Source organism: Pelodiscus sinensis, chromosome 25 (assembly GCF_049634645.1).
Source record: "Pelodiscus sinensis isolate JC-2024 chromosome 25, ASM4963464v1, whole genome shotgun sequence".
Taxonomy (NCBI): Eukaryota; Metazoa; Chordata; order Testudines; family Trionychidae; genus Pelodiscus; species Pelodiscus sinensis.
This window is the reverse complement of record NC_134735.1, coordinates 9,821,025-9,835,421: the sequence shown is the minus strand read 5'-3', so window position 1 is coordinate 9,835,421 and position 14,397 is coordinate 9,821,025. Positions and strand designations below refer to the sequence as shown.

The 14,397-nt window shown below is 52.7% G+C and overlaps 1 protein-coding gene across 2 annotated transcripts; it reads left to right on the top strand.

Annotated features, from left to right (window-relative positions):
- Positions 1 to 1,197: 1,197 nt before the first annotated feature.
- MEAF6 (MYST/Esa1 associated factor 6) lies at positions 1,198 to 14,056 on the top strand. Of its 2 annotated transcripts, XR_012897572.1 has the most exons (8): positions 1,198 to 1,396; positions 5,114 to 5,229; positions 5,816 to 5,903; positions 6,642 to 6,687; positions 7,873 to 8,065; positions 11,976 to 12,033; positions 12,745 to 12,778; positions 13,274 to 14,056. XR_012897572.1 is itself a non-coding variant. In XM_075908614.1 (7 exons), exons 1-7 carry the CDS (start codon positions 1,301 to 1,303, stop codon positions 13,280 to 13,282), a joined length of 582 nt encoding a protein of 193 aa, XP_075764729.1. In that variant the 5' UTR covers positions 1,201 to 1,300; the 3' UTR covers positions 13,283 to 14,056. The 2 variants fall into 2 exon arrangements, 1 of the variants encoding a protein (XP_075764729.1); XM_075908614.1 differs by lacking the exon at positions 11,976 to 12,033 and having other exon boundaries at positions 1,201 to 1,396.
- Positions 14,057 to 14,397: the final 341 nt, after the last annotated feature.

The window sequence follows — 14,397 nt, the reverse complement described above, 5'->3', positions numbered from 1 at the left end:
AAGCTGATCATTTTGCCAAACAAAATCATGTGAGTTTGCATAGTTAGTAGCCAGGGCTAATTAAAAACAAGCTTATTTGGAGTACACCTGATAAGATTACTGGAAGGTCAGGAGATGAACCTGACTCCAGAGAACAGTGAGTATTGACTTGGCTAATAACAATAGCTTCCTCTAGGAAAATATTAAACAGTGAAAATACGGAAGGGTGTCCAATTCAAAATAAAAACTAAGGGCTTGTTCAGAGGTGAATGGGATATTGGGGGGGACTGAGGATGGGGTCTTAGTGCTTCTCTGGGAAAAGGTTGGATGAGGGCACCAGAGGCTGCCTGAGGGGAGGGCTCTGTGTGCAGTGTGGATAGGATGGGTGGCTCTGAGTGGGGGTGCTATGTGTACATGGTAGATGAGGTGCAGAATGAATGGGTGTCCTAGTGGTGGAGGGGCTCTGGGTAGATGGACATGAGGGTAGGGATGATGTGGATGGCGTGTGTGGGGGATGCTGAATAGGATGCCAAAAGGGACTCTGCAGGGTAGATGGGGAGGGCGGTGAGGGGGTCCCTGGGCTGCAAGGGAGGGTCCCCGGGCGGTGGGGGGGATAGTGGCGGGGGGCCCCTGGGCAGTGAGGGGGGGGCTCGGCGGTGACTGGGGGTCCCCGGGCGGTGAGGGGGGGCTCGGTGGTGAGGGGGTCCCCGGGCGGTGAGGGGGGGTCCCTCGGGCTGTGAGGGGGTCCCTGGGTGGTGGGGGGGATAGTGGCGGGGGGCCCCTGGGCGGTGAGGGGGGGCTCGGCGGTGAGGGGGTCCCCAGGCTGTGAGGGGGGGCTCGGCGGTGAGGGGGTCCCCGGGCGGTGAGGGGGGGGGTCCCTCGGGCTGTGAGGGGGTCCCCGGGCGGTGAGGGGGGGGTCCCTCGGGCGGTGAGGGGGTCCCCGGGCTGTGAGCGGGGGCTCGGCGGTGGGGGGGGTCCCTTGGGCTGTGCGGGGGGGTCCCTCGGGCGGTGAGGGGGGGTCCCCGGGCTGTGAGGGGGGGTCCCTCGGGCGGTGGGGGGGGGTCCCTCGGGCGGTGAGGGGGTCCCCGGGCTGTGAGGGGGGGTCCCTCGGGCGGTGAGGGGGGGTCCCTCGGGCGGTGGGGGGGATAGTGGCGGGGGGCCCCTGGGCGGTGGGGGGGCTCGGCGGTGAGGGGGTCCCCGGGCGGTGCCGGGCGCGGGGGGTCCCGAGGCGGGCGGGTCTCAGCGCTGCCCCCGGCGGACCCGGCCGGCAGCGCACGCGGCTCCCGCCCCCTCCCGGCCGCTCCCGCCCGCCGCAGCCATCATGGCGGCGCTGCACACCAAGGCCGGGGGCCCCCCCCAGATCCCCGACACCCGCCGCGAGCTGGCCGAGCTGGTGAAGCGCAAGCAGGAGCTGGCGGTGAGGGGCGGGGAGCGCGGCCCGACCCCCCCCCCCGGCCCGTCCGCCCGGGCCGCGACAGGCCGCGCCCGGGAGCCGGCTAGGCCGCGACTCCCCCCCCCCGCCCTGCGCAGCCTCGGGTCCCACCCCCTGGGGGCACCGGCCCTGGGGGGCAGAGAGGATGGGGGGCTGGGGAATGGGGGGTACTAGCTCTGGGAGGGAGAGGGTGGGGGCTGGGGAATGGGGGGTACTAGCTCTGGGAGGGAGAGAGGATGGGGGCTGGGGAATGGGGGGTACTAGCTCTGGGAGGGAGAGGATGGGGGCTGGAGAATGGGGGGTACTAGCTCTGGGAGGAGAGAGGATGGGGGGCTGGGGAATGGGGGGTACTAGCTCTGGGAGGGAGAGGATGGGGGCTGGGGAATGGGGGGGTACTAGCTCTGGGAGGGAGAGGATGGGGGCTGGTGAATGGGGGGGTACTAGCTCTGGGAGGGAGAGGATGGGGGCTGGGGAATGGGGGGTACTAGCTCTGGGAGGGAGAGAGGATGGGGGGCTGGGGAATGGGGGGTACTAGCTCTGGGAGGGAGACGATGGGGGGCTGGGGAATGGGGGGTACTGGCTCTGGGAGGAGAGGGGCTGGGGAATGGGGGGTACTAGCTCTGGGAGGGAGAGGATGGGGGGCTGGGGAATGGGGGGTACTAGCTCTGGGAGGGAGAGGATGGGGGCTGGGGAATGGGGGGTACTAGCTCTAGGAGGGAGAGGATGGGGGCTGGAGAATGGGGGGTACTAGCTCTGGGAGGGAGAGGATGGGGGGCTGGGGAATGGGGGGTACTAGCTCTGGGAGGGAGAGGATGGGGGGCTGGGGAATGGGGGGTACTAGCTCTGGGAGGGAGAGGATGGGGGCTGGGGAATGGGGGGTACTAGCTCTGGGAGGGAGAGGATGGGGGCCTGGGGAATGGGGGGGTACTAGCTCTAGGAGGGAGAGGATGGGGAATGGGGGGTACTAGCTCTGTGAGGGAGAGGATGGGGGCTGGGGAATGGGGGGTACTAGCTCTGGGAGGGAGAGGATGGGGGGCTGGGGAATGGGGGGTACTAGCTCTAGGAGGGAGAGGATGGGGGGCTGGGGAATGGGGGGTACTAGCTCTGGGAGGGAGAGGATGGGGGGCTGGGGAATGGGGGGGTACTAGCTCTGGGAGGGAGAGGGTGGGGGCTGGGGAATGGGGGGTACTAGCTCTGGGAGGGAGAGAGGATGGGGGCTGGGGAATGGGGGGTACTAGCTCTGGGAGGGAGAGGATGGGGGCTGGAGAATGGGGGGTACTAGCTCTGGGAGGAGAGAGGATGGGGGGCTGGGGAATGGGGGGTACTAGCTCTGGGAGGGAGAGGATGGGGGCTGGGGAATGGGGGGGTACTAGCTCTGGGAGGGAGAGGATGGGGGCTGGTGAATGGGGGGGTACTAGCTCTGGGAGGGAGAGGATGGGGGCTGGGGAATGGGGGGTACTAGCTCTGGGAGGGAGAGAGGATGGGGGGCTGGGGAATGGGGGGTACTAGCTCTGGGAGGGAGACGATGGGGGGCTGGGGAATGGGGGGTACTGGCTCTGGGAGGAGAGGGGCTGGGGAATGGGGGGTACTAGCTCTGGGAGGGAGAGGATGGGGGGCTGGGGAATGGGGGGTACTAGCTCTGGGAGGGAGAGGATGGGGGCTGGGGAATGGGGGGTACTAGCTCTAGGAGGGAGAGGATGGGGGCTGGAGAATGGGGGGTACTAGCTCTGGGAGGGAGAGGATGGGGGGCTGGGGAATGGGGGGTACTAGCTCTGGGAGGGAGAGGATGGGGGGCTGGGGAATGGGGGGTACTAGCTCTGGGAGGGAGAGGATGGGGGCTGGGGAATGGGGGGTACTAGCTCTGGGAGGGAGAGGATGGGGGCCTGGGGAATGGGGGGGTACTAGCTCTAGGAGGGAGAGGATGGGGAATGGGGGGTACTAGCTCTGTGAGGGAGAGGATGGGGGCTGGGGAATGGGGGGTACTAGCTCTGGGAGGGAGAGGATGGGGGGCTGGGGAATGGGGGGTACTAGCTCTAGGAGGGAGAGGATGGGGGGCTGGGGAATGGGGGGTACTAGCTCTGGGAGGGAGAGGATGGGGGGCTGGGGAATGGGGGGGTACTAGCTCTGGGAGGGAGAGGATGGGGGCTGGGAATGGGGGGGTACTAGCTCTGGGAGGGAGAGGATGGGGGCTGGGAATGGGGGGGTACTAGCTCTGGGAGGGAGAGGATGGGGGCTGGGGAATGGGGGGTACTAGCTCTGGGAGGGAGAGAGGATGGGGGGCTGGGGAATGGGGGGTACTAGCTCTGGGAGGGAGAGGATGGGGGGCTGGGGAATGGGGGGTACTGGCTCTGGGAGGAGAGGGGCTGGGGAATGGGGGGTACTAGCTCTGGGAGGGAGAGGATGGGGGGCTGGGGAATGGGGGTACTAGCTCTGGGAGGAGAGAGGATGGGGGGCTGGGGAATGGGGGGGTACTAGCTCTGGGAGGAGAGAGGATGGGGGGCTGGGGAATGGGGGGTACTAGCTCTGGGAGGGAGAGGATGGGGGGCTGGGGAATGGGGGGTACTAGCTCTGGGAGGAGAGAGGATGGGGGCTGGGGAATGGGGGGTACTAGCTCTGGGAGGAGAGAGGATGGGGGGCTGGGGAATGGGGGGGTACTAGCTCTGGTAGGAGAGAGGATGGGGGCTGGGGAATGGGGGGTCCTAGCTCTGGGAGGAGAGAGGATGGGGGGCTGGGGAATGGGGGGTACTAGCTCTGGGAGGGAGAGAGGATGGGGGGCTGGAGAATGGGGAGTACTAGCTCTGGGGGATAGAGAGGATGGGGGACTGGGGAATGGGGGGTACTAGCTCTGGGAGGGAGAGAGGATGGGGGGCTGGAGAATGGGGAGTACTAGCTCTGGGGGATAGAGAGGATGGGGGGCTGGGGAATGGGGGGTACTAGCTCTGGGAAGGAGAGAGGATGGGGGGCTGGGGAATGGGAGGCACCATCTCGGGGGGGGGTGGAGAAAGGCTGGGGGGGCACCAGCTCTGAGGAGCAGAGGGAGATTTTTGGGGGTAGAGTGGATGAGGGGATGGGGGACTGGTTTTGGGGGGAAGAGAGGATTGGGTGCTGTAGAAAGGGAGGGCAACAGCTCTGGGGGGGCCGAGAGAGGATGGGGGCTGGGAAATGAGGGAACTGAGTCTGGGGGCAGAAATGATGGGTGGGTGGGGAATGGGGGGCACTGGTTCTAGGGGGCAGACAGAATGGGGGACTAGGGAACGGGGGGCACTGGCTGTGAAGGCGGAAAGGATGGGGTATCGGGGGAATGGGATGCACTGGCTCTGGGGGGGGGCAGAGGGATGGGGAATCTGGAGGAATGGGGTGCACCAGCTCTGTGGGGGCACTGAGGATTGAGGTGGGTCCTGGCAGGATTGGGAAAGAGAAGGGACATAGAGGGCACATTGGAGGGTAGCGATATCTGGGGGCCATACAGCTCATGTGGCAAGAGGCACAAATCCACAGGCATCTCCTGCATCCTCTCTCCTCCCTCTTTTGCATCTGTTCCCTCCCCTCCCCTCGCTGCCTGCTCCCCTGCAGCAGGCATAAACCGAGTCTAGAGTTCACACAGTGTCTGCAGACTTCTGGGCATTGGCTAGCTATGGTTCCCCTGCATCAGTGACTGTGCTGACACTAGCCTCTTCTTTTGTTCTGTGCTCTTTATACCAGGAGACTCTAGCGAATTTGGAGAGGCAGATCTATGCTTTTGAGGGCAGCTACTTAGAGGACACCCAGATGTATGGCAACATTATCCGTGGCTGGGATCGCTACCTGACAAACCAGAAGTGAGTGGAGAGAGGTGACTTTTTTGGGTTCCCTGGTTCAATAGTAGTTTTACTTTGGCATGTAATATTTGGGGTTTTTTTTGTGTCATATGTTTGTGTCCCAGTCCTGAGGTTCTTGCCTTCTAAACGGCTTCAGTAAGTGGAACTTTAGAAAAAAACAACAACTTGGGATAGTCCCTCAAGTTAGCTAATACACAGGACATTGTTTCTCTTAAAATGCCTCTTTTGTGGACCGGTTGAAACTATATCAGCCAGTAAAACTTCTCTGTGCAGGTGTATCTTGTCATCCTCTTCCCAGCACTAAAAGGGGCCTTTGGGTATTGGGGACTGGTTGAACTCCGAGTCTCCATATGTTCTTAAGAAACATATTTCTCTTTAGATATCAATGAGGAGATGGGTACAGAGCATTCCCAGGGATTAGTGGCTGCTGGTCCATTAGGGACTTCTATGCAGTGTCCTTGGGCTGTAGTGTCTTCCTGCCTTGTTCTGAACCCACAGGTTATACCTTGGTAGGTAGATAATGGAACAGGACACCAGCTGAGACAGTGACTGAGTATTTGCAATGAGAACATGCTGTGTATTTCAGAAACTCGAACAGCAAAAACGACCGAAGAAACCGGAAATTTAAAGAAGCTGAAAGACTCTTCAGCAAATCTTCTGTCACCTCAGCAGCAGTGAGTACAGAGTTTTTGACCTATCAGCATGCAATGCCAACTTAAGTTCTGACCTTTTGGGCAGAACTGCCTGGCCTTTCCCCGTGAACATTGGGGTGATCAGATATGAGCTGAGGAGATCATACACTTTGCACTGTCCACTCTGTCATTTCTCACTTTTCTCCTTTCTTCCAGATTGTGCTGAATTGTTTTTCATGGAGTTTCCTTCAGTTCACTTAGTACCTAAGAAGGGGATAATAGCCTCTTTATTCTTCTTTCTTTCGCCTGATTGAGAGGAAACTCTGGGGCAGCGGATCTCTCCCTGTTCTTAGTACTAGTCCCCTTGGCATAGTTTGTGCCCTTTCAGTGGCTGTGTTGATCTGTCTCTTACAAGCATCTCCATGCTTTCTTCTACACAGTCACGCTCCTGTCCTACCATAAAATTCATATGTCACAATGCCCAATGCCTCTGAGAGGAAGGGGCAGGGTGACAGACCAAACAAGAAACTTCTGTGCCTCCTGATACTATTCCTGCCCTTGTTGTGTTCTCTCTCTTCTTCCTTTTTGGCTGTAATGCCCCCTCTTGTCATGATATGCTGAGTGTAACTGTAAGTTCTTTGGGGCAGAAACCAAAGAACCATCTCTTGTTTTGTGGGGTGTCTTGCATGTTTTTTGAGAGCTTGAAAAGATAAAAATATACATGGTAGATGAGGTGCAGAATGAATATTTTTTTAATTAATGGGCCTTCTGATTTTCTAGGCAGTCAGTGCATTGGCCGGTGTACAGGACCAGCTCATTGAAAAGCGTAAGATACTTCTTTCCTCTCACCATCTGACTAATTTGGAATGAAGCAAACTGCTTCCTGTGGAATGAGGTCACTTGTATGTTCTTTTCACCCCTTATGTCTTCTGAGACTGAGAGTAATTCGGTCCTGTTAGTGTTCCCCTTCCAGCGCTCTTTTATTGGTTCTTGTAATTCCCTGACTTGTAGATGTGTTGCCTTTCATACCCCAGCAATTGTTGCTCTAAATAAGGTCACAGTTGTACCCATTAGCGCAGTATATATTAAAATTAAAATGTAGACCTCTTTTTTACAATGGCATTCTCTTTTGTATCTGCTTAAACTGCTCTCTGCAAGTGAAGTGCATTTAAGTGGGTTTGGTGCTTTGACGCTCTGAGGGTCAGAGCTCTGGCACCTTTTCTTTCCTACAATTAAATGATAAATAATTGTCATTGGATTGGAGTGCTGGCTGCATAGAACCTCTGGCATTTGTCACAAGAGTCACAAAAGTTCACATTTTCCCTCTTAAGTTAGCATAGCCTCTAACTTCTGCTTCAACCTAGACTTTGAGTTTTATATGCACTGACTTTTAATCCACGATGAAACAGATTGTTGGTTCAGCTCTAGGTGCAGTGATAGTTTCCTGTCTGAGACTGAGGGCTTTTGCTCTAATAGTTTGATTTTTCAGGTTCTTAAGGGCATTATATAGCATACACAATAGAAATTGGTGTGCAGGAAATAAATTTCTATCAGGGTTATTCCTGAATCAGGTGTTGATTTAATTTCATTTGATTCTAGCATGCATCAGTTTATAAGGGGCAACTTGTTGGGATGTGAATGGTTAACCAGTAAGCATCACCCAGTAAGGCTTAGCAGCCCAGCTGGACCTGCTTCTGTCTAATCAAGTAACTGGTCAGACAATGTTTAACCGGTTAAGTGATTAACCGTGATTATATATTTCTAGTACCTTGCCATACTGAGGAAATGCTGCTTAGTCACACTTACTTAATGTCCTTTTTGTGTACTATATATTGGAGACTTTAAGCTGTGTGACTTCCATGTGCATTGTGCTAATGTGGTTTGCTGCTCTTACTCAGGTTTTGGCTCAAGCACTTTTTTGTTTTAGTACTAAGGGATTCACCAGGGTCTGTCTTGGAGTTGAACTGCTGGGAAGTAATCGCTGTGCTCCTCTGGATTTGTTGTGTTCTAGGGGAGCCAGGCAGTGGAACAGAGAGTGATACTTCTCCAGACTTTCACAATCAGGAGAATGAGCCCAACCAAGAGGATACTGAAGAGCTAGATGGGTCTGTCCAGGGGGTGAAACCCCAGAAAGCCGCTTCTTCCACCTCCTCGGGGAGTCACCACAGCAGCCACAAAAAACGGAAGAACAAAAATCGACACAGGTTAGTGGGGCCAGCTGCACTCATCATGTCTTCTGAACGGCTTTATTGCCTGAAAATAACCAAGTGTATTAGAACAGTGAGCCATTCAGACTGCTGGTTAGTTGGGATCATTAAGCTCAAATGACAGTCTGATTTCTCTCTTCATGTTAACCTGCAAATCACTGAATCAAAATTATTACATTCATTTGGTAACATCAGACAACCTATCTGGTCCCCTCCCATTATCTCTGGATGAGACAAGAATGTGTGGCATTTGGAAACAATTGAGCAGGGTACTGGAAGGCAAGAGCTCCTGATCTCTAATTCCAACCGTGGTATGATAACGGTGTGTCCTTGAAACAAGTCCCCTTCCTTTTCAATTTCTCAATCTGTAAAGTCAAATAACATTGGCCTCCTTCCCAGGAGAAGTTTTAATCTGGGCCCCTTGATGTCTGCATCTTGTTTTCTGGAATTGAATGAGGCAGGGATGTTGGCAGATCTGTTGGGGGAAGAGGATCAGGAAATTAATAAAAATGCTTTGAGAATCCAGTGACTATAAAGGTCCTGAAAATCGCTGATACTTTGATCCCAAGTCCTTTTTGTTGTAATTTTGCCCCAGGCTGAGCCTTTGCTCCATGTGGTGTTCTGGAGCTGCTTTGCTTTTCACATTAATTTGAAAGTTGTAGCAAGGAAGCTGACCTGACATCCTTGTAAGAAGTAGTAGATCTCACAGCCTTCATTGGGCTGCTCCCCACAATCAGCCCTGCTTCCGCCGGCCAGTTCCCCAGCCAGCCCCGCGGTCTCCCCCAGCCAGCCTCACTGCCCCCACCAGCCGGTTCCCATCCCCGTGATCTCCCCTGGCTAGCCCCACTGCCTTCCCCCCCGGCCAGCCCTGCTTCCGCCGGCCAGTTCCCCAGCCAGCCCCGCGGTCTCCCCCAGCCAGCCTCACTGCCCCCGCGAGCCGGTTCCAACCCCCGTGATCTCCCCTGGCCAGCCCCACTGCTCCCCCCCTTCCCCCCCGCCGGCCAGCCCTGCTTCTGCCAGCTGGTTCTCCTCTTCCCCCCCGCCCCCTGGCCAGCCCTGCTTCTGCCAGCCATTCCCCCCCCCCCCCCCCCGATCTCCCCTGGCTAGCCCCACTGCCCCCCCCCACCCGCCAGCCCTGCCCCGCGATCTCCCCCAGCCAGCTTCACTGCCCCCACCAGCCAGTTCCCACCCCCGCGATCTGCCCTGGCTACCCCTGCTTCCGCCGGCCTGTTCCCCTCCCTACCTCCCCCGGCCACCTCCACTGCCCCGACCCTGCTTCCCTGCGGCCCATATCCAACCCCTCCTCCCGCCTCCACAGCCAGCAATAAGAGCTCACCTGGTAACCCTCACTATGCCTCTGCCGGGAGCCTGAAACATACGGCTGCATCTGCCCAGCCTGGCTGAGGGCTTGGGGAACCCAGCGCTGCACGGACAGTCCGGGAGCCCGGTACACGTTGGCAGCCACACTGAGGCCCGGTATTTTTTTCCTGCGGCCCGGTACCGGTACCGGGCCACAGCCCATAGTTTGGGAAACGCTGTTCTAAACAAAGCATGCTTAACCTGTGGAACTCATTGCTATGAGATATCTTTGAAACCAAAGCTTGGTAGAGTTCAAAAAACCAGTAAGTGTTTATGTGGGCAGTGAGAAGGTTTGCAGTAATAGTAGATCTGATAAAAATGTCATAAACCTTAATGATTCAGAGCATAAGCCAACCACTAGTGACAGGTGTTAAGAAGAAAATGCTCCCTGGCCAGTTATTCTGCTATGAGGTTTCTTTTACCTTCCTCTGAAGCAGCTGATTCTTATTATTGTTGGAAGCAGAACATTGAACAAGCTGGAACACTGGTCTGATCTCATATGGCAGTTTTTATGATCCTAGAACATAAAGCAGAGAAAGCTAAATAATGCAAAGTCATTTACAATTAATTGACTATTGTTCCAAAATGCCTTAGCATGGCCAATTCCTAAATCTAACAAGTGTAACTGTATTTGATATAGCTCTCTGAAGTTAAAACTGGCTGTTCTTACTAACTACTTCCTAAAATCCTTCCAGCAAAGGATAATTTCCAGGCTCCATCAGGAACATGAAGCTAGTCGCAAGTAATTGATGTAACTCTTCAGGGCTTTAAAATGAAATATACGGGGAAATGTGCTTCGAAAGCAGACATCTCCTTGTTTGCTCATTTCTCTTGGATACCCTGTGATGAACGTATTCTATAAGAAGTCTTGAAAGTCTCTCACTGGGACTACCCTCTGACTGCAAATCTTAATTCAAGCCTCTCCCGTGTTCGCATAAACTGAGTGCTGCTTGCCTATATCTGAAGCACTGGAGGCTACTGGAATGGACAGTCTTCAAGCACTATTGACACATCTTGCAGAATTGTCCAAACTTTCCTACTTTATACCTCACCAGCACCACTAGCATTGCTGACTGCTGGCATGGCTGGAACCTAGCATGAATATCGAGCTCTCTTGTCTGGTATCTGAACACTGTGAAGTACTGCTCATGGGGCTCCTCAGTTTCACTTGGCTGTGCAAGTGCCAGGATTGCCGCTAGGGATGTGAATGGTTAATTGGTAATTCTCACTCTTAATGGGTGAGGCTTACCGGTTCTGGCTAACAGGTGGGGACTGGAGCAGCTCCCTGCCCGCCTTGGGTGGGGGCTGCTCCAGTCCCACAGAGCCTGCTGCAGACAGGGGCATTCCAGCTGGCTGGAGCAGTCCCTGTCCGCAGTGGGCCTGGCCCGGGTGCGCCACAGGCAGGGGCACTCTGGTCAGACGGAGCAGCCCCTGTCCACGGTGGGGAGGTCACTCCAGCCCAGCTGTGGCGGGCGGGGGGGGGGGAAGGTTCCTCTGCCCACTCCCCCTTTAATCAGTTAACTGTTTAAACATTTAACCAGTTAACCAATTAAATGAGATTTTATATCTCTAATTACCATTTCCTGCCAAAGTGGCCCATATTCAGGGATTTCAGTCAGCAGAGCAATATCTCATGGTCAGCAGGAGTGCTGCTTTCTCTTAGATGTTCAGTTGCTACCAGACTGAGTTAGGAACTAATACCATTTTAAGTGTCATGTCAACTTTCCTCTTTCAAATGAGTCGGGTTGTAGGATTCCAGGAGGAGCTCTCTGGAAACAGAGTGCCATGGTGGGTGTGTGTGCGGATGCTAGAGTCTGCTGATGGGAGTGTAACAGTTTGGTAACTAGACTCAAGCAATTCACAATGGGTTTTTTTTAGGTTTGTAAGTTTAAAAAGTAAGCATATGTGTGTGCGCTCGTGTGCAGACAGCTACATTTGAATGCAAAACTGCCAGATATTTCTGAGACAGCCTCCATCTATCTGAACCAACTTCTTTGCCTCTGCCTAAAAATCTAGAATGAGCCTTTGCTTTCTGAGTGCCCCCTTGGTTGTCTTTGTGTGCGTAGAAAGTTCTGTCTCTGTCTGGGAGCTAATGTGCAACTCCAAACTGCTGATGGTTTCCTTTTTCTGCATATAAAAGTAACTTTCCATAAACCACTCTTCTTCTGGTTAACACCTCATTTCCCAGCAGTCCACTTGGGGCGGGGGGCCTCTGCGTTGCCGAGTCCAAAATGCTTTTGGGTGCCAAATTCTGGTAAATAAATACATAATATATTCTAGAGTAAAGTAAGAACTTTATGGCATTGGCTTTATTTTTTTCAATAATCTCACTAGGGTTGCTAATCAACCGATTTATTGAATTCATTAGTATATTAATGGCTATTGCTTTCTTCCTTTCAAATGCTGCCCCTCAGCCCGCCTGGCATGTTTGATTATGACTTTGAGTAAGTTTGACTTGACTTAGTACTTGTGCTGTCTTGTTAGTGTGTAGACACCAATGTGCCTTTCTGAGACCTTTCTAACCCATAGTTTATCTGTTTAATTGTAGGTATGTATATTAGGTTAGGCTGGGAAGTTTTTTTTAAAAACAGAAAAACATGATGGAGGTAACATTTTATTTAATAACTTCAGCAAAATTAAATCAACTTTACTCTTCTGCTTCTTTATTTCATTTTTAAGTAGATAAACTTTATCTTAATAAATAGTTAAAAACTGATTTTCTGGCTTTGCTTCCTAAAGAGATTAGTGATGTAAATTTGGATATTTCCCTCTGGAGAAATGTAATAAAGCCAATTCCCTTGATTTTATAATAACTGTTGTCTCAAAATTCTCTCTCTCTCTCTCTCTCTCTCTCTCTCTCTTTATATATGTATGTGTGTGTGTGTATATATATATATATATATATATACACACACACATACATACATATTTCAAGTAAGTAACTATTACCACTATATCTGAATAATTACCTGTGGCATAGGTACATCTGTCTCTAACAAATTAACATAGAGCATGCATTTTAATTCTATTTTTGCACGCTGCATAACTTCCCTGTGATTTTATTATGAACCTTTGATAACTGAGTGGGTGGAATATGCATTTCGGCAAGGTGTAAAGAGTCCGCTCTCATAGATGTTGTTGGTCCTTGCCCAGTAATGTTGGGACAATGATTCGGCTCCGCCGATTCGGAGAACATGGATTGAATTAACCAAATAGCCTTTGTTGTAGCTTGTGCCATAAGCTGTAGCTGGTTCTTGGAACTCCCACTGAAATTTACTGTTTTGAAATGGACATTTCTCTTCTCTTTCCCATCACAGGATTGATCTCAAGTTAAACAAAAAGCCGCGAGCTGTAAGTATCAGTCCTCCAATGTCATTGTTTTTATGCCAGTCTGTACTCTGGGGTTGCAGGCTAATCCCCTAGCATCTACGTGAGCCATGGTTTTATGCTCTCTCATTTTTATGGCGAGGGAATAGTTGGTGTGACATGAGCAACTGCCTTGTGGATTTGTCATAGCTGGGTTTGTTGCTTGTTACCAGATGTTAGTGATAATTGAGAGCCCCATATATTTTACTCAAGAAAAATTGCTTCACACCCTTTCTAGCTGTGATTGTTAATCTAGAAAATTGAAAACTATCAGTGACTGGTTAAAACATCTTTGAGTTGAAGATATTGAAGTGCAGATGAGGGTATCCGGTTACAATAAAATTCTCTCTTCTCTGCCTGGCTGCAGAGAATAATGTTGAGTGTTTCATGTGGCTGTGTATGAAAGCTGAGCTTCCCAGCTCTGAGAGGAAAGTTGTATTTTTGGGGATATTAATGTCCTGCCCTTTCCCCTCTCTGCAGGACTACTAGACTCATCGGTGCCGAAGCTTCCAGGATCTAGGCCCCCACATTGAGTCCACACTAAGAAAAACATCAATCAACTGAATGAGCACAATGGGCAGCTCTCCCACCGAGTGTCTGCACGTAGGAGTAGTTCACTCAAAAGTACTAACGTGTGTGTGGGGGGGAGGGGGGATAATAGTCTTCTTTGGCTACATTGGACCATATCCTTTGTGTCATTTTAAAATCACTTGAAAGGCAGGACGACTAAGCTGTGGTGTCATCAGTCCCTAGTTCCCAAGCGCAAACTTCTTCCCCACAGCTGGCAACACTCATCCTGCAATTGGCTGGTTTTGCTGCTGCCATCACCATTGTCTGTAATAACCATTGAGAGATGTTGTTGTTTCATTTTATACCGGAACGGGGGCGTGGCTCAGTGTGTCCCATGCAGGTTGTAAATTTGTTAGGTTATTTTTTTAATACTGTTATTTAGTTTGTTTGTGTTTTTTTTTTTAACCAAACTGTACAGCTGACAAATTTTTCCTTTTTAAATCTGATTAAGCTGTTCATTTTGCAGAACTACCCACTTGGATTCTTACCTTAGTAGAGAAGAAAGTGGATCCCCCCTTTCTGTTATCTTTTATTTTAAAACTCCCCCTCCGCTTTGTCCGGGGCACTGAAATACAGAGAGTGGGTGGAGCTCAAAGCCGTCTTGCTCTTGAAGGTTGGGAGGGTTCTCTTTTTAATACAAACATCTGTCATTTGTATATAAGACAATAAAAGTCACACGTGTCTCTCTTCTCACGTCTTGCTTTTCAGTTGGAGACATTTCTATTTCTTGTTCTGTTTCTTCTAAGCTACCCAAGATGCAGCCTGGTAGGGGGAGCAGCCTGAAGAGGGGGGCTGGAAAGGTGACCTGGCAGGGGGTGGCCTGCCGGGAGGGCCATGAGCCGCGTGGCACATAGGCAGGCGGACCCACATGTAGGAGGTGGCGGGGGCGATCTGCCTCATCACCGGCCTGCCAGTGGGGGAGGGGCGGGTGGGCCCCAGAGGTGCCAGTATAGAGGCAGGTGGGGCTGCCTGCAAAAGCTGGGTGGACTGCTGGGGTGGGGGAGGGAGCCAGAGCTTGTGGGGACACGCCTGCA

What these genes read in the sequence shown, in the direction of transcription:
- MEAF6 (XM_075908614.1), top strand. Translation starts at nt 1,301, where the DNA reads ATGGCGGCGCTGCACACCAAGGCCGGGGGCCCCCCCCAGATCCCCGAC. An exon ending in AGCGCAAGCAGGAGCTGGCG is followed by an intron (nt 1,397 to 5,113) that starts GTGAGGGGCGGG and finishes TCTTTATACCAG; the next exon opens with GAGACTCTAGCGAATTTGGA. An exon ending in AAGAACAAAAATCGACACAG is followed by an intron (nt 8,066 to 12,744) that starts GTTAGTGGGGCC and finishes TTCCCATCACAG; the next exon opens with GATTGATCTCAAGTTAAACA.